General features: G+C 43.0%; 2 protein-coding genes across 2 annotated transcripts in view; both read left to right on the top strand.

The window, feature by feature from the left end:
* Nucleotides 1–19846, top strand: part of LOC115796710 (type-2 ice-structuring protein-like) — a 73688-nt gene that overhangs the window by 37027 nt on the left and 16815 nt on the right. The gene's annotated exons all lie outside the window — the stretch shown is intronic.
* Nucleotides 12858–15173, top strand: LOC115796711 (type-2 ice-structuring protein-like). Its single transcript, XM_030753098.1, has 7 exons — nucleotides 12858–12924; nucleotides 13116–13231; nucleotides 13310–13345; nucleotides 13694–13800; nucleotides 13922–14056; nucleotides 14583–14694; nucleotides 14939–15173. The coding sequence occupies exons 2-7, from the start codon at nucleotides 13171–13173 to the stop codon at nucleotides 15004–15006; spliced, it is 519 nt and encodes a 172-aa protein (XP_030608958.1). The 5' UTR covers nucleotides 12858–12924; nucleotides 13116–13170; the 3' UTR covers nucleotides 15007–15173.

Below are 19846 nucleotides of genomic sequence, written 5' to 3' on the forward strand. Positions count from 1 at the left end.
CACATTGTTGGGGGATTGCACCCTGTAGGTGAAGGTAGCAACCCCTGTATTTCCCTTAGTCTGCATACCCATGTAATCGTTCATTGGTTGCAGGCTAAGTCGTGCAGGGGAGGCCTTCATCCTCAGGGTTACTGCTTCAGGCTTCATCCTCCCTGGTGTCTTGACTGAGGGGGGCCGTTGTTGAGATGTCGATGGCTCTTCCCCATCGTCCTTGCCCGGGGTTGAAGTACTTTTAAGCCGCTATGTCCTCAGCAGGGCCCCTGGCGTCTCTCTGGGCACCGGAACCCAGGAATTCTCACCTCCTTGCCGCTTCAGCTTCTCGGACAGACGCTCCCGGAACTCTTTATGCTGCCTCTTGGAGGTGACCAGGACCAATTCTGCGATCCCAGACAAGGCCGCTGCCCCAGTTGTATGTAGACGCCCAGCTCGTACCATTGCCTGTTCAGCCACGATCCAGGGCAGATTGCCTGATCTGACCCCATCGACACACATTGTTACTTTTGCATGTCCTGCATTGCTGGCGCTATGCAGTCCTTCTTCCAGAGCTTCAACCAGCCGTTGCTCATATTCCTCTGAAGATTGTCCTTTCGAGTATCCCGGCACTGGAACATGTACGATAGCGAAGTGCCTAGTCCCTCCACCACTGGTGATTAGGACCTGCGTTCCTTTCTCCGATCCCTTCAACTTTTTAATTCTATCTTTCAGCTCCTCAATATATTCTCTGCCTGCTTGATTTTTCAACTCCTGAAATTATTATTCCTAGGGTTATATTGGGAGTTTGTCAAAACAATCAGTCCATGTCCATCTAACTCCCATGGTTCACCATAGTGATGATACATCGACCGCTGGGTCTGGCCTCTCCACTTCAGGGCCTCTGCTGAGACAGGATCAAGTTTGGGAAGCCAGTCCGACGGCGTTTCCTCTCGAGCCGGTCCCTCCAGCAGGCCAAATGGGGAAGGCCAGTTATACTCTTTCCTCAGTTGGTCCTCCTGGTCCCTCCGGAGGGGTTGCACCTCCTGTGGTGTCTCTGATGCACTCTCGAGCTTGTAGGGTTGCTCCCCTAGGTGCAGTGTTGTCCCTTTGTCTTGCCACTCCAGGGACTCCACTTCAGAGCTATAGCCGGACCCATGGTCATCCTCCTGTCTGTAGGATCCCCCTACACTTTCAGGTGGATCCTGGAACAGTTCCTCAGCCCTTCCTTGATACTTTTCTAACTGTAACAATAACTCTCGGTGCTCTTTGTACTGCTTAGCTGCAGTGACTTTTGATTCCACTTCAACTGCACCAGTACCTGTTACCTTCCCCAACATTTAAATACGGGCTCATATTCGGGTTGGGGACTAAGCCACGATGCTATGGGTAGGGGCTCTTCCTCTACGCCTTTGGGCCATATCACCTTCACTGCCCATTCCAGCCACTTCTGTATTATATCCTTCTTCGTCCCGGGCTCAGGGGACGGTTCCACTTGTACCCAAATTCGTTTCAACACTTCGGTTGTCCGAAAAACTTGATTCCTACTGCAAGCTGCATCAACCGCCTTACCGACTTCTTCTTCATCCATATCTATACACCTTGAGGCTACATGATGCTGGATTGCGGCTTCCCATTTCTTCCATCCTTGTCCCCATGGGACAACGTGAATCATAGCCCATGCCTGGACTTTGGATACTGCCAGCCCTGCTGCACCCTGCGCCTCCGTCGACCCTGCCTCCGATGGGGCAGGCGCCTCCGGTTCCTCCTTGCCGGGTGCCTTGAGTGATTTAAAGAGGGACGCTCCTTCTGGTTGGGGCTCCTCTTGCACTCCTTCACAACTCGCCTCAGCCATTTCTAGACTGTTCCGGCGCTCCTCTGTCTTTGTCGTCTTGAGTTGCTCTCCTCCAAGGCCCCTCGTTGTACCTCCGAGGCAAGGGATGGAGTCGAGCGTTGCCTTCCTGCAGAGTCCTCTGGGCCCCTGTCAGTCTGGGTGTCCTCAGTGACGTCTGCTGCTACTCCTGTCCGCGTCACTCCGCCTCTGGACAGGTTGAGAGCGTCGGTTGATCCCCGCTTACGCTCTGAACAGCTCACGAAGTCCTATCAGCCTTGCGCTGCTCCTTCAATCAATCCTGGGGTTATCTCCCACGAATGATAACCTCTCTGGGCTATCTGGGTTCTTCTGGCACGACGAAATCCTCTTTATTTCGATCGCCCCATGTTGGGCGCCACGTGTTAGATCCCACAGGTGTCTTACCTCTGTGACAGCTACTCCATTTCATAGGGTCCAGGCCACTTCCGTCAGTGGGGTATTACCCTCTCCTGCAACTCGGTGACACTACTTAAGCTGTGGCGGGGTGACTCGTCTGGCTCTAACCGCTAATAATCCTAACATCTGCCCCGCTTCCTCTGTATTCCGATGCTGCCGGTCAGGAAGGCTCACACAGCCGGCCCTGAAATACAGTCCAATTACTTATAACAGCTCACCCCTTGATCAGTGCACTTGTTACCGACCAGTTTTCTTTTTATCGGCTCGGACAGTGAGCCCAAGGGACATAAGTAAAGTTGAAGTGGATATCTAAGACTAGTGTGTCCAGATAGAACCTAGATGTTATAGCTTAACTTGCCTAGCATTTTACTGTTGCATGGACCTGGTCGTACCATTAATAGGAAAATAACTCTCAACGAATTGTACTGACTTTTTAGAGTCAAATTTTATTATGCAGGTTTCAGCTCAAGCAGTTTGCATCTAGCTCAAAATCAATTCTTAATCAATTCTCAACTTGTAATGATCAAATCGAAATTCAGATCTCAAAATCAATCAATCAATCAATCATTTGATGACAATTTCAAACTAATCTCTTAACTTCAGAATCAGAATGAATCAATCATTTAATCTTGATCAAAATGGTTACTTATGAGCTGGGTTGATGAAGAAGGGGCTTAAAATGTCCAATTCTGTCCATAAATCCTTTTTGAAGAGACTGAATTCCAGTGAGTCACTAGGCCTAAGCGACCACACCCAAAGTCCAGTCCGTTACTGCCTCAGTGAAGTTGGGGGAAAAAGGAGAAGTCCAAAAAGAGACATGTTAACCTCCTTCGGTTGACTGTCCTTCTTTTATAATCCTTACTGTTCTTCAGATGTCCTTTTGGAAATCCAACAGCTTAGGTACTCCCAATCTTCATCTGACAATGCAGGGAGAATTCTTACGAGGATGTATGTAGTCAATTAAATGTCCACATCTGGGTTGGCTTGGTCCACTCTGTAGACTTGTCCTGGTGTTGGGAAGGGCTCCCTAGATTCTCTCTCGATGCTTCTGTGCATCTCCTTTTATAGCTTACATCTAAGACACATCCTAGTTTTAAAACATCATCATGACAAATTATGATGATAACTTCCAATTATGGTCTTTGGCTTTGACCATTACTTCATCCCCTCTCCCCTCTGGGCTTTCAGGTACTTTTCCATTTAAGACTATTCTCAGCTTGTTTTTCCCCTCTGTTCCTACTTATTCCTAGGCAACATGTTTCAGTTCCTCATTTTACCCTGCTCAGTGATTCTCCAAGATTTCACAACTTCCTTTACATGTTGTGCTCAAATCATTTCTGTGTTACACACACTTTTCTCAACTTTGATTAGAAATCATACAGATTATTTGTTACATTCCATAAATCAATCTTCATTTTATATAAATCAGAATTATGATTGTCCACATAGTACCAGGCATAGGCCATCGAATAACCTAGATCTCAACCTCAACCCACTTCATTCGACAAGTGCAACAGTTTTCCATCAGACTGAGGTCAGCTACAAGATAACCGGGTCTGATGACTGAACTGAGCAGACAGTCAGTGCTCAATCAATGTGAGAAAACTCTCACAAACTCACAAGTTGTGTCACACACAATGATTTACTGAAGAAGAAGAAGAAGAAGAAGAAGAAGAAACAGCCTTTATTGTCCCACAGAGGGGAAATCTGGGTGTAACAGCAGCAGCAGTTATTATAAATATAAGTAAAAATATAATAATTCACACTATTAAGAAAAGAATATAAATATATATAAAATCAACAAACAAGATTAACCTTAATACTACTAATAATAACACTATATTCAATGTACATGATGTGCCTGTGTGTTGAACCTTAACAGGCCGGACTATTTACAGTATATTATATATTATCCCACATTGTGTAGGTTATTGTGGTTTTTGTTGGGAGCAGTGATGATTATAAAGTCTTACAGCTGCTGGGAGGAAGGATCTGCGGTAACGCTCCTTTGTGCATTTAGGATGCAGCAGTCTGTCACTGAAGGAGCTCTCCAGCTCAGCAACAGTTTCATGCATGGGATGGGAGACCTTGTCCATCAGTGATGTTATTTTGGTCAGAGTCCTTCTGTCTCCCACCACCTGCACTGAGTCGAGAGGACATCCTAGGACAGAGCTGGCTTTCCTGATGAGCTTGTCTATCTTCTTCCTCTCAGCTGTAGATAAGCTGCTGCTCCAACATACTGCTGCATAGAAGATGGCTGATGCCACCACAGAGTCATAGAAGGTCTTCAGGAGTGTCCCCTGCACTCCAAAAGACCTCAGCCTTCTCAGCAGGTAGAGTCTGCTCTGACCCTTCCTGTAGAGCGCATCAGTGTTATGAGTCCAGTCCAGTTTATTGTTTAGGTGAACACCCAGGTACTTATAAGAGTCCACTATCTCAATGTCCACTCCCTGGATGTTCACCGGTGTCCGTGTGGAGGGTCTGCGCCTGCGGAAATCCACCACCAGCTCCTTGGTTTTAGCGGCGTTGATCAGGAGGTGGTTCCGCTGGCACCAGTCCACAAAGTCCTGAGTCCACTGTCTGTACTCTGAGTCATCCTCACCTGTGATGAGGCCAACTATGGCAGAGTCGTCAGAGAACTTCTGCAGATGGCAGCGTGGGGAGTTGATGGAGAAGTCTGCAGTGTAGAGGGTGAAGAGGAACGGTGCCAGCACAGTTCCCGGTGGGGCCCCCGTACTGCAGACCAGCCTGTCAGAGACACAGCCCTGTGTCCTCACGTACTGTGGGCGGTCAGTGAGGTAGTCCAGTATCCACTCGGAGATGTGGTGAAAACTGTGATGTGATGTGATGAAAACTCCCTTCTGCATTTTTCCTCATCCATCAGTTTGCAGTGTTGACTGGATTTCCTGACTCCTTCATACAGAATAAGGCTGCATGGAAACAACACCACTCTCTGTCACGGTTGGGTGGTGTGGCGAGCAGAGTGGACCCAAAAGCAGAACTCTAAAATGGGACTGAATGTAGGTGAAGATTTATTTAAAACAAGATCCAAAAATACACAAACTAGGTAACTTAATATAACTGAAGAAATGGTCAGATGGCAGACTGGAACAAAACCACACCTCCATGAGGGAGGACGCGACAAGGAACAGAGGGAAATGCAGACAATAAATACACTGGGAGTGACAAGGGAAAACAGGAAACAGCTGGGGAGAACAGGTGGACAAAATCATACTAATGAAACACAGGAAGCAAAACTCCACACAACACAACGTAAGACTGTCAAAACAAAACAGGAAACACCAAAGAAGGAACACGCAGACTTAACACAGGGGGCTGGCACAGAGGACTATTACACATGGACCAAGGAACAGGGAAAAATACAGAAAAACAGACACAGGGAAGACAGGAACAGAGGGAACTAGAACCACAACTGATAAGGCCAGAACTAAGATGAATAAGGAAGATCTAAACAAAACTAAAAAATATCAAAACCCAGTGAAAACAGAACTAAACACAAAATGCTGGGCATACGGCCCAGCACCATGACACTCTCATCAGTAATTATAGTTTATTAGAGCTTTAGACTGTAATTCTTAGCAGTCATACAAACTTTTCCCATGAAGGCCTGTGGGAAACATTTAATGCAAGCAAGTGAGCAAAACTGACCCCACGTGGAAGCTATTGTGGCCTATAGTGTTGTGCAAAAATCTTGAGTCACCCCTCATTTCTTTATATTTTGCAGGAAAAAAACAGAGTTTATACATTTCCAATGATCTTGAAAGTTAGTATGATCTCCTTTATTCTTCAGCACAGCCTGAACTCTCTGAGGCCGCTCTCTTGTAGCTTCTTTCAGTAGTCTTCAGAAACAGTTCTCCAGGTTTCTTGAAGAACATTCAAAGCTCTTCTTTGGATGTTTCTGCCTTTTGTTCCTTTGGTTCTCTGTCAGGATGATCCCACACTGCTTCAACAATGTTGAGGTCCGGGTTCTGGGGAGGCCAGTCCATGACTGATAGTGCTCCACTGTGTGTTTTTCTATCCAGGTCTGCTTTTACTGCACTGGCAGTGTGTTTGGGATCATTGTCATGCTGAGAAATGAAGCTGTTGCCAATCAGACTCAGACTCCAGATGGTGGATCAAAATCTGATGGTACTTTTCTGTTTGTAATTCCTTCATTTTTGACCTCCACCAACAAGCTGATGGTTCTGCTTTAAATGATGTAAACTTGCAGTCTGAGGCAGCTGTGGCTCAGGAGCTTGAGCAAAAGGTCCTCCAGTCAAACCATCCTCAGGTAAGATACTGAACCCAAATTTTCCCTGATGCATCATCACAGTGTGTGTGTGAGTGTGAATGTCAGACAAAGACCTTAGAGTACTTTATTCTGTGCCTTTATGAATGTTTGTGATTGGGTGAATGAGGCTTGTAGTAAAACCTCACTTACAGTTGTAAAGTGCTGCATATGAGAACCAGTCCTTTTAAAACAGGGAGGTTTGAGAACGATGGAGTTACACATGTATAAGCATTAATAAGGTGATGGGAGGTGATCATACTGCAGACTGTGATCAGCTCAGCTGGCCTATTGCTCCTGTTTTCCAACAGCTGATGAGCAAAGATAAGTCAGAAGGAAACAGTCCACAGAGGGAGGACTGGTGGACTCACTGAACATTTGCTTTATTTCACTCACAGCCACACAGACTTTATTCAAGACCTGAGAAGAATACAGTGCAGAAATATCCTCAAAACTGTGAACGTTCAGAGAACAAAGCCACATAAAACATTCAACAGTGAGAATAAGAAGAAGAATACGCTTCAGTGGTGTCTCAAAGTCAAGAGCCACCAGATTTTATTCTGCTCACCAAACTGATTTATTGCTCAGCCAGTCCCCTCTGAGGTTTAAAGCTGCTGGCAACAAATGAGGCAGAATTTAGTTGAACATGACTAGTTAGTCTGGTGAAACCAGTGACAATCAGGAACAGACTGGTTGACAACTTGGAATAGTCTTGTGACAACTGAAGCTACAGTTGGCAGCTTGGGAAGACAGCAACTAGGGGTGGTGGGTTGCTAGCCCAAACCGCATCCTCATAGAGGAGGGAACGCATTAAGAAGCTACAGATACTCTTATGGAAAAATACCCCCTGACGGATCAAATGACAATGACCAATGGCAAGGGAGCAATGACTATGACCGCAATGTTCAAATGCAGGAAAATCTGCAAGAACAGCTGTTGCCTCAAGATTCACCAGGTCAGGAAGAAGTGCTTGGAGGGGAATGACGTTCCACAGCACACAGATGGGTCATCTGATGAGACGTAGGAGGAGCCGGGTCAAGAAGCACCCCATAGTGCCCAGATACCTCTGTGTGGCAAAGCCAGTCCCGCTAAATTTCTCCCTAGAGAAGGTTCAAATCAAGAGGCCATCAGTCCTGCAAGGCGACAGTTTGGGAGCAGTTTGATGAGGACATCAATAAGATGCAAGAGGAGATGTGGATAGATGGCTGCAGACAATGAGGACTATTATACTTGCTCAGGAGAGGTTTGGCGTGGAGGAGGAGAAACCCCCACGGACAGCCTATACCAAGAACCAGAGGATCCTGGATTATTACAACCAGTTTAGAACAAAAGCTTCAGCAGGAGCAGTAACATCAGAATGGCACAAGCTAGAGATTGGGATTATCACAGATTGCACCATCTCAGTAACGTTTTTCACTCTAGCAATGAACATGATTGTCAAGTCAGCAGAACCGGAGTGTCGGGGTCCTTGGATCGAAACAGGGATCTGCCAGCCACCAATTAGGGCCTGTATGGTAGAGGTGGATCGATACTGGGAATTTTGGTATCGATCCAATACCAAGTAAATGCAGGCCCAGTATCGCCAATCTCGATCCTGATACCGGTACTTTTTTATATTTAAGCTTCATAGATCCAAAGGCTCCAAAAGACCTAGGATAGAATTTCGCCAAACATTGTACGTGACAACAAAATACTTTACTCTCACAATCAACATTTTTGTTTAGAAATAATGGAACACTAACAAAACAAAGTTTGCCTTAACATTAGGAAAATAAATCTTTGAGGTAGAAAAGGAGAAACCACAATACAAAAATGAAATAAAAATTCTCCCCTCACTAGACATCTTTTCTAGTTCCTTCTTTCTTTGTTTCTTTTTCAAATAGAATTGTTCTTAGGAAAAACAATAAAAAATAAGGAATTTTCTTCCTCTCAGTGCAATCCTGTTTTTTCTTAAACAGAGTGTAAAAAGATATCACTCAACACAACTAAAAACAAAATCTCCTGAGGTAGAGGGCTGACAAACCACAATACACCACAACAAAAACTGTAAACAGTTTCAAACTTATTCGGTTTTTAAAGTCGAACAATACAACCATATTTAGTATATTTGTTTCAATTTCAGAAAATCATTAATCTAATGTTTTTGGGGGGTTTTTTAACCTCTGTTATGTTTACAGTCTATAAATTTCATACTTGTTTGGCTGTGTAAATATTCCTTGGAGTTAAATTGTTCTGTTCATAATGTTTTTTCTAGTCCACCTCTCATGATATTATATCTTTCAATCCTTACGTAATTTTGTTTGCACTGTGTGCACTTGCCTGTTGCTTTAATTCTATAAAATTCCCTGTTGTGGGATAATTAAAGCTTTATCTAATGTTATCTTATCTTAGATAACACTTTGCAATGGAATAAATGTACTAGGTTATTTCAATGTCTTAATTATATTTTTTTTGAGTTGGCTCCAGTAACGTATGACTTAAGTAACATGCACTTTGAAAGTTAATATGAACTGATGCTGAAGATGACCACTCTTATCTACCTGGATATTCTCTGCTGCTAGACTGAAAGGCTCCTGCCAATGACTTCTGTCTCTGGGTCGAGGGTCTGGGTCTGTCGGGGCCAGGGAATGAGGGATGTCTCTCCTCTCCGTTTCTGCAGCTCCGCATTTTCTGCTGCATGGTTTTTCATGTGCTTGTAGAGGTTTGTTGTGTTTCCACTGTATTTAACAGCCCTGTTGCAAACTATACAGCATGCTGTAGTTTCATTTTCTGCAATAAAATAACGCCAAACGACGCTTCTCTTCCTCTCAGACATTTCGATACTACGGCGGTGTCTCTCCCAGTACTGTGAAGTGTCGACTCGAGGAGAGTATTGAGTGGGCGGGCCAGGCTGAGCCTACCTGCAGGGCTGTTTGGCTGGCGCCGCTGAGCCACGTGACGGTGCAACAACAAAAGACAAGGGGGGGGTGCGCTGCTCTGTGCTGTGTGACACAGCACGGCGCTACTCTTACAGAGTGTAGACTTTGATGAATCAGAATGTGCAGCAGTCAGTGCGTGCGGGAGAGAAAAAAAGCTTGACTATCAATCTTTTTACACGAGTATTACTCAATATCAATACCAGCGTTGGTATCGATATTATCGATATCAGGATCGATCGGCCCCCCTCTACTGTATAGACAACCCGACAGTCACCACGGAGTCTGTGCCAGGATGCAGATGTATCCTGCAACGCCTGGAGAGGCTTATTGCACAGATGAGCTTCAAGCAAGCCAAATCCAGCACAAACAGCACAAACTTCAGTTGCCCCTGAAGTCTTTGGAAGAAGAGTTAAAGTTCACATGGACAAGGGAGGTGCTGATGTACAGGAATTCTAGAGACCTGAAGGTGGCCTGAGCAGGAGTGGTGGTGAGGACAGGAAGGAAGTGGTGTGCCCAGGCTGCAGCACTGAATGCTTAGTCGTGACTGCGCCACATAGATATGGTGAGTGTGTTGGCTCAGGGAAGAGCAGGATTGAGCCTTTCATGGACATTTAGATGAAAGAAGAGCAGGGGGAAGGAGAAACAAAGACAGATCTAGGAGGAGGTGAGGGCAGCGTTGGAGGAAGTAAGATCAAGTAGAGCAACCAGTTTGAGATAGCAGGGGGCTTGGATGAGGTGAAAGCAAGCCATGAATTGGAAAGTAACTTGGACAGACCTCTGGCATGCTGAGCCGCAATGCATCACCTTCCCGGCGCAGGCAGTGCATGACGTGCTGCCCATCCCAGCTAACCTCTTCACCTGGGGGAAGACGGAGACACCAAATTGCCCGCTGTGTCCAGCAAGAGGCTTGATATAGCACATCTTGAGCTCCTGTCCAACACCACTCTGCCAGGGCTGTTACACCTGGCGCCATAAACAAGTGCTGAAACCAGTTGGAGAAGCCATCAGCAAGGGGATTAGCAGCTGCAGCCGAGTGTCTCCACCACCAGCTCAATGGCCTTTGTAAAGGCAGGAGAGAAACCCAGAGATGTGCGCAAGAACATGGCAACAGGCATCCTATCAACAGCTTAGGACTGGAAGCTCTCAGTGGACCTGGAGAAACAGCTGCGATTTCCACAGCATATTGTCAGCACCGCTCTGAGACCGAATATCCTTTTGGTCTCAGAGTTTACCAAGAATATCATCATCATCAGCTCTGCCAATCAGGAAGCTCTGTGGACATAATTTTCTTGTTATCAGGAATCAGAAGGCACTGACACAGGCACACTCAGAATGCTGCAGCTCACACCCCAAATGGTGTGTTTGAGTTTAACTGAATAGAAAGACAGGAGGCTGTATGGCAGAGCAGAAATAAGGAAGAGTTGGAGTGAAGTGTCCTCTGATTTATAGCGTTTTAATTCAAAAAATAAAGCCCAGATTTCTGTCATTTTGTTTGGAGCTTTAAATGACACAAAGACAAACTTCCAGTTTTTCTTTCATGAACTGGAGCAAAGTGCAGCAGTTCATTAACACAATGTAGGAGGTCTCTGAGACACTCATGTAATCTGCTTCTAGGTCAGTTTCTGTGTGACATTAATGAGAGAACAAAAACATTCAGAGCTCATTGAATGTGGTCTTAGAGGTCTGCGCTCCTACAGTCAGGTCCTTTGAGTCCTACCAAACAGCTTCACCATCGGTTCCAGTGGATGATGTTTTCCAAGCAGATCCTCCAACAGTCGATAGCAGCCGCAGCTAAAGCTGGATTAAAAAATAAACAAATATTAACGCTGGTGCTACACAAAGAGTCCATGTTTCAAAAGAAAGCTTTAAACTGGCTCTGACTGCATGTAATCATTTGCAGCAATTCCAAAAATGACTGCAGGGAAACAGTTACAGAAAATGTTATTAGTTCAAACAAGGCTGGAAGGCTTTTTCCAGTGAACTCAGCTCTTTATAATCACATGGAAAACTCCTGAGAACTTTTATTATAAATGCTTCAGACAAAATGAGTCAGTGTGAGGAAAAAAAAAATCACACAACTACCTCCTCATCAGCCACATTTAAATCCAAGACCCACTGCTTCACTGGATCAGAGTCTACTTTGATTCAAGAGTTCATCATTAATTCGATCTGCACTTGAACTTAGATTACTGTTTAGACTTAGTGTTCTCCTCATGCAATACTTTATTTTGGAAATGTGCTCTATACATGAACTCAACTCCAGTGTTCAGGTCAGACTCACATCCTTCACTGACTCACATCCTTCACAGTGATTGATCTCAGTGCTGCTGGACCCGAGTGTCTCCCCAGCCTGACTGAAGATCCAGGAGACTTTGACCATCACTGTATGAATACCAACGCTCCTTTGAGCAAGGCACCTAGAGTGTTTATGGTTGTCTCTGTGACTGATTGTCCTCTAGATGCTCATGCTAAAAGAAGTTGAATGTTGAGTCAGTCTGAAGGCACAAGTAAGTATATACACTTCAGACCACAAAGACACACAAAGACAAAACCAGGGAGCACAACACACAGCATATTATAGAAAGGGCTGTAAATAAACTGAGGGCTGATTGGAGACTGACTGAAAGGGAATGAGGAATTACGCACAGATGAAGATTACAAACAAAGAAGTAAAACCAACACAAGACATGAAAGAACACTAACATCCAAAGTACAACAGGAAACTTGAACTAAACATGATACCTGAGGATACAAGTACTCAGGCACAGAGGGAGATACCACTGCATCCCAGAAACCTTCAAACTCCAGATCCTCAGGACATCCTTCTGGATGTTACTTTTAGGGTTACTAACCCTAACATTTACTGATATGAAGGCGATGACCACAGAGACCCTGGACAGACCTGCTAATGTAGGGAAAAAACAAAACAAACAAAAAAAACTTATCATAAATAAACAGACACAGACCCAGGGGACCCGGGCCATCTGCAGCCCACAAGGAGCTCAGAAGGCCTGTGGCCACACATCCCAATAATAACCCCACACTCATGGCCAAAGGGCAAGAGCCCCAGAGAGCCAGAGAACCCACCCACCTAGCCCACCTAGTGATACATGCCATGCAGGGCCTGTCCTTCCATATCGGATCCTCTTCTTTTTCGGCAGTCGTGGGAAAGAAAAACTTCACAGCACTCAGTGCAGTCCTGTAAAAACTATGTACACACCATGATTCAGTAGCTTTTAGTAACACCTTAACCAGCAAAAGTTTAAAGAATTCACTTTTTATTTAAGTGTATCTCTGGTGGCAAAATAATCCCAAATAATCACTCCTCACTTGTCGAGCTCAGCAGCTGTTATAAGGAGTTATGTGACTGTGGTATTATCTTAACACACTTGAATGCTACAGACCAGCAAAGTGTCAGAAACCTCTGCTTTTTTAGCAGCAGTCACATTTTCTGATCATCAGTTAATCAAGTGCATTTGGTGAGCAGAAACTAGCTGCTTCTTATCTTCCTTATCCTTATCCATTCGTAGGTGTACAATTCTTAGTAATTTTGTTATCTGCTAATTTTTGGTTGTTATCAGAAAGATAGAAAAAAGACGTCACAAATCAGGAGGAAGGGGCAGGCGTTCTTCATTTAATAATCAGTTGACTTCTCTTTACTGACCTGCAGTCTGTACGAGTCTCCTACAGAAGCATCACTAATTCCCATCTCATCATCTGCAACCATGAACATGCTGACTGTGTGTGCACTGGTTTGTACCATAGTGGCTCTGGCTGGATCTGCTGGTGAGTATTATGCCATCTACAGATGATATTATAGAAAAGGATTGAATTATCAATTAAATGATTTCTCTAATTTTATAGTTCTCCCAGAGACAAAGGCTGAAAGCAATGAAACAGGTCAGTGTCTTTCAGATTTTCACTTTAATACTCTTCTACTGTCATCTGCAGAGATAATAGAGGAAGGTTACAACCACAGTTTGTGTTAATGTCTCATGTACTTATCACTTTTTTTTTTTTTAATATTCTAATATGCTTTATGTTGTCTTGCTATTGTGGATTGTCACATCAGTTTTACATTTTATTGTATTTTGTTATCCTATTTAGATATAATTTGTTATATTTCACGTTATATTTTCAATGTTAAATTATTGTTAAAATATTATGTTTATTATATTTTAATACACACACATATATATAAAAATTCAACATACTGAATGGAGACTCCATATTATCAACCACACACAGCAAAGACTCACCTGATCAAGAGGTCCCTCAGTTGTGGTGGTTGGTTGGAATTCAATCAGCGTTGTTTCTACTACATTGCGAAACCAATGTCTTGGGCTCTCGCTGAGGTAATTCCAGTGTACAATGATTTTCTAGTCACTCAATTTTGCTTCCATAAAAAATTAATTTAATTGGCACATAGTGCTGATATGGGACCTTCATTATGTTTTCTTTGCGTCTTCACTGTAGAGAAGCTGCATGTCCCTGGGAGGTCACCTTGCATCAGTGCACAACTTCATGGAGTACCACGAGCTTCAGAGGCTCATACTGCATTTCAGTCATGAGTACAAAGAAACCTGGATTGGTGGCTCTGATGCACAGCAGGTACTTTATTCAATGAAAACAAAAAGGTTTACAATTAATTATATGTGCAATATGTGTACAGTGTACACCCTCGTTATAACGTGCTTCACCTCTCACGGCCTCGCTGTTTCACGGATTTTTTTAGTGCAGTTTTTTATGCTTTTTCTTTTTTCTTTTTTTTAACAGTGTATGAACGCGCATCGTGTTCTGCGTCCTGATTGGCTGTCAATCAATCTCCTCCGTCCCTCGTCTCTGTCCAGCACAGAATGTGTTCGGCATGAAAACAAGTTTTGATCTTTGGTTTCCTTCTATATTACTGTATAATAATTGTAAAAAAAATAAAGCTGACTACTTCGCGGATTTCGCCTATCGCAGATTATTTTTGGAACGTAACCCCTGCGATAAACGAGGGTTCACTGTACATGCAATTTAACACATGCAATCCAACAGTTGATATTTCTATTGGCATTTTAATTATGGTGTTCCTCAGGTCTCATCCTTACTACCCCAATATTCTTCTAACTGTAATCTGCTCTCTCTCCTCCAGGAGAACCATTGGATTTGGAGCGATGGCACCATGTTCCAATATACCAACTGGTGTCCTGGAGAGCCCAGTAACTATGACCATCAACAGCACTGCTTGCAAATGAATTATGGAGGTACAAGTTTAAGTGTTGCTACTCATACAACATAAAATAAAATACACACTCAAACACAAAAATATTCTATCATTTAACAGAAAATAAGATACTGTTTTTTTTTGTTTGTTTGTTTGTTTTTTTAATCAAATCAATTAGTGGTTTTCAAGATGAAAAAAAAATGTGTTTTGCGACAGGGACATTATAAACCTGATCATAAACTGCTCAACACATTCGGTGACTTCCTCTTTTTCTGTACTTCCAGGTGGAAAGTGTTGGGATGACGTGAGTTGCTACGAAGAAAGACCTTCTGTCTGTGCCAGGAAGATGTGATGAATCCTGGACTCAGCAGTGACACAGGACGGCATGTCTTTGTGTCATCAGCATCAAATATTGGCTTTAATCTTTTTTCTTCTTCATTATCGTACTATCGCTGTAATGCTACTTAAGGAAGGATGAGACAAGAATTGGAAAATGAAGGTGGCTCATGTCTTTAATAAGAAGAGTCTGAGTGCTGTATGATAAGAATGCTTTTAGCTTTGATTCCTGGAAAGTGAAATTGTTTTTTTTTTTTTTTTTTTTTTTTGTGCAGAAATAAAAGCTGAATGCATTGACATGTGTTGGTTTACAAATCTTTTTGTAATTTTAACATAAAATATGTAGAATATACTGCACCAGAAAGAGCTTAAAATATGACACTAAATAACACTGCACATTACAATGTGAAGTAAATCATTTTTATCTGATGTGTGGCTTGTACCTCTCTAGCTTAAAAAAAAACGAGAAAAGAATAAGAAATGCCAGAAATGTTTCATCATCCTAAATTTACATAGAACTTCCTGTTTGCTGAGTGTTTGCATTTGAGCAAACTCCTGAAGTCAAATGAGCTGTGTGACCATACATATAAATGTTAGTGTGTTTATAAATATATATATCTTCTCATATGCTGCCTTGGTGAACAAAAATGTTTATGGCAATGCCTAATCACAATATCACTTTGACCTCACAAAACAGCAGTGTGTGCGGCCTCACTAGCCTGGACCCTTAACTGTTTCACACTCAGCAGTTAAAATTGACCGGACAGTTGTGTCACAAGCACCAACCGCTGGTCATCAGTGCTCGCACACACTGCCCCCCAAAAACCTTCCAAGTCTAAAGTGCAAATAAAATGTGGGCATTGACAATAGTGAGTGCCATCAACCTCTGGGTAGCATGCCTGTCCCCAAAGGTACTGTGTGTATCAGGATGTGTTGTGAATTATAACAACTATAATGCAATTAAAAAGGAGAGGCAAGAGGCCGCGTGGCTCTGGACATGGCCTCTCCAAAACCCTGCATTCGTAAGTGATGTGTGTGTGTGTGTGTGTGTGTGTGTGTGTGTGTGTGTGTGTGTGTGTGTGTGTGTGTGTGTGTTCACTCAACAATAGACACAAACAAGAGACAGGACAAACTGGATTCAGTTGGAAACAAGGTGCCCCGTCCGCCACAACCACCGCACGATGCCCCCACCCCCCCACGATGCAGGCACCCCAGAGCAGAGACCACCCCAGCACTGGGGGGGACCCACCGGGAGCCGGCGTGGCCTTAGGCCCCAGACCCCAACTCCCGAGCCACACAGAGAAGAAAGAAAATACACTCTCAAACTCAAAAATATTCTATCATTTAACAGAAAATAATATACTGTGTTTTGGTGGGGGTGGGGGGGTAATCAAATAAGTTGGTGGTTTTAAATATGAAAAAAAGTGTTTTGTGGCACAGAAATTATAAATCTGATCATAAACTGCTCAACACATTCAGTGACTTCCTCTTTTTCTGTACTTCCAGATTCAAAGTGCTGGGATGACTTTGAGTGCCACGGTCAAAGACCTTCTGTCTGCGCCAAGAACATGTGATGAATCCTGGACTCAGCAGTGACACAGGACGGCATGTCTTTGTGTCATCAGCATCAGATATTGGCTTTAATCTCTTTTCTTCTTCATTATCGTGCTATTGCTGTAATGCTACTTAAGGAAGTATGAGACAAGAATCAGAAACGGAAGGTGGCTCATGTCTTAAATCAGAGTCTGAATCTTGTATGATAAGAATGCTTTTGGCTTTGTTTCCTGAAGAGTGAATTTTTTTTTTTTGTGCAGAAATAAAAGCTGAATGCATTGAAGTTGGTTGGTTTACAAATCTTTTTGTAATTTTAACATAAAATATGTTGAATATACTGCACCAGAAACAGCTTAAAATGACACTAAATAACACTGCACACATTAGAATGTGAAGTAAATAATTTTTATGTGATGTGTGGCTTGTACCGAGCCACACAGAGAAGGCCAGCCATTTGGCCAAGGGCCAACACCCTGCTACCCCAACCACCCCGCCCACAATCCAGGACTGGAAGGCAGCACCCCAGCACCAACAACCAGGACGAGCACACAGACATCACCAGAAGGTAGCCACAGGACTTCAGTCAAATTCCTCCAGTTGGTTTGTAGAGGAAGCAGACATTCTCGCTAAACTAACATGATCTTCTAATAAATTTCTGTATTAAGTAATACAGAGTTTGTTTTTTGACTTCCAATTCATGAGGACAGTTTTCTTAGCGATGCACAAGGCGGTAAGAACTATGTGTGATATATTTGACTCCATAACTAATTCACTGACATCACCTAAGATGTATAGTCTGGGGAAGTTGGGACACGACAGTTAAACGATGTGGATAGGTCTTCACATATCCTCTGCCAGAACCTCTGAACAGGTATACAATAGCACAGAGTATGCAGATAATTCTCCTCTCAATTGCTTGTACAGTGGGTGCATATGTTTGAGTGTGTAAGGCCCATTTGGAACAGCCTTTGTCTAGTATAGTGCGTTTTATGTAGAATTTTATATTGTATAAGTTGTACTTGGGGACTTTTGAAGATATTTAAAGATATTTCTGTCAAGTCAAGTTTATTTATATAGTGAATTTAACACAACAGTTGACCAAAGTGCTGTACATAAATCTAGAATTTAGAACAAATTTAGGGTCAAATCATTGTACATAAATTTAGAATCAAGAATCAGTTAAGAACCAAATTATTGTTGTTATATGTCCAAACATATAACAGCCAGTGATGTCAGTTACTTAGTAACGCGTTACTCTAATCTGACTACTTTTTCTCAGTAACGAGTAATCTAACGCGTCACTATTTGCAGTCCAGTAATCAGATTAAAGTTACTTATCCACGTGATTGCGTTACTATTTTTGTCATTTTCGTCAGTACAAAGATATAGTTTTGCTTTCTTCTTGCGTCTCGGGGAGTGACGTCTGGCCGCTGTGACAATTCAGTCCCGTTTTCAGCACGAGCACAATAACAGCACAGCGACACGAACTTAAACAGTGGAGGGAGGAGAGCGATGCACGTTTTAGAGCTGAAATACAGGTACTATTGTGAGTCTGTGTCACCTAAAGATGACAATATCAAGGTTAGTTGTGCACTCTGTGCTGGTGAGAAGTGCTATCTAGCTTCAAAAACACTACGTCAAAACTGAAGAAACATTGAGTTGCAGCACGGCACAGTCAAACTTACAGAGCGAGTTCCACCAGGTGGTGAAGCAGAGCTGTGGCTAATGCAGGAGACCCCCCAGCACCCAAACAAAAAAAGCTGGACTTCGGTACAAAACCAGTAAGAGGGGGAGAGCTGAAGAAGTTGGTCAGACAGTATGTAGTAGAGGAAATGCTGCCCTTAAACACGGCTGACTTGCTCTCGTTTCCTAGTTGTCATTTTTAATGCATGCATTTATTACTTCTAGGGTGGACTATTGTAATTCATTATAATCAGACTGTCCTAAAAGCTCCCTGAAAAGCCTTCAGCTGATCCAAAATGCTGCAGCTAGAGTACTGACAGGGACTAGAAAGAGAGAGCAGATTTCTCCCATATTGGCTTCTCTTCATTGGCTCCCTGTTAAATCTAGAATAGAATTTAAAATCCTTCTCCTCACCTACAAGGTCTTGAATAATCAGGCCCCATCTTATCTCAAAGACCTCATAGTACCATATCACCCCAACAGAGCACTTCACTCTCAGACTGCTGGCTTACTTGTGGTTCCTCGGATACTTAAGAGTAGAATGGGAGGCAGAGCCTTCAGCTTTCAGGCGCCTCTTCTGTGGAACCAGCTCCCAGCTTGGATTCAGGAGACAGACACCCTCTCTATTTTTAAGATTAGGCTTAAAACTTTCCTTTTTGATCAAGCTCATAGTTAGGGCTGGATCAGGTGACCCTGAACCAGCCCTTAGTTATGCTGCTATAGGCCTAGGCTGCTGGGGGTTCCCATAATGCACTGTTTCTTTTCATTCACCTTATTTACTTTGTTTATACTCCACTCTGCATTTAATCATTAATTGTGATTAATCTCCGGTTCTCTTCCACAGCATGTCTTTTTTTCTCTCCCCTCAGCCCAACCGTACACAGCAGATGACTGCCCCTCCCTGAGCCTGGTTCTGCTGGAGGTTTCTTCCTGTTAAAAGGGAGTTTTTCCTTCCCACTATCACCAAGTGCTGCTCATAGGGGGTCATTTTGACTGTTGGGTTTTCTTTGTATTATTGTAGGGTCTTTACCCACAATATAAAGCGCCTTAAGGTGACTTTTTGCTATGATTTGGCGCTATATAAATAAAATTGAACTGACTTGAATTGAATTGAATTGAATTGAACTGAATTGAATTTTTATGAGGCAGCAGGGGGTGCTGCTGGTGTTGTGACAAAAAGTGATTTTTCAGTATTTGTCATAAAATGATCACCTGTATTTAAATGGCTGTAAATGACTTGTTGACCTATAATCTGTAAAACGTCTAAAATATCTCTCATGAATGATATCAGGTCATTTTGAGTGAGAAACAGCATTCCTATCACAAGGTAGAAGCTGCACTCAGTTTTTGGCAAAGTGACTTTATATATAAAAATATTTTTTTTTATCTAGGTTAAAAACTGTTATTGGCATTAAACAGGTCTGTTTAAACAAAAATCTGGCTCAGAAAGCTGCAGAAATCACAACAAATATAACATCACAGATCTATAAAGATATTTGAAGTGGCCAAAAAGCACTGGATTGATTATAATGAAGGTACAATAACTCAGACTCTTAAAGATTGTTGAAAAACAGGTTTTTTCTCCATTTTTTAAATAAGGCCTTCATAAATCATGTTGA

The sequence above is a fragment of the Archocentrus centrarchus genome, chromosome 18 (assembly GCF_007364275.1).
Source record: "Archocentrus centrarchus isolate MPI-CPG fArcCen1 chromosome 18, fArcCen1, whole genome shotgun sequence".
Classification (NCBI taxonomy): domain Eukaryota; kingdom Metazoa; phylum Chordata; class Actinopteri; order Cichliformes; family Cichlidae; genus Archocentrus; species Archocentrus centrarchus.

Bases quoted from the DNA above. Each gene is read 5' to 3' on its own strand.
- LOC115796711 (XM_030753098.1), top strand. From the start codon at position 13,171: ATGAACATGCTGACTGTGTGTGCACTGGTTTGTACCATAGTGGCTCTG. The intron at 13,346-13,693 runs GTCAGTGTCTTT...AACCACACACAG, and splicing joins GGCTGAAAGCAATGAAACAG to CAAAGACTCACCTGATCAAG. The intron at 14,695-14,938 runs GTACAAGTTTAA...CTGTACTTCCAG, and splicing joins CTTGCAAATGAATTATGGAG to GTGGAAAGTGTTGGGATGAC.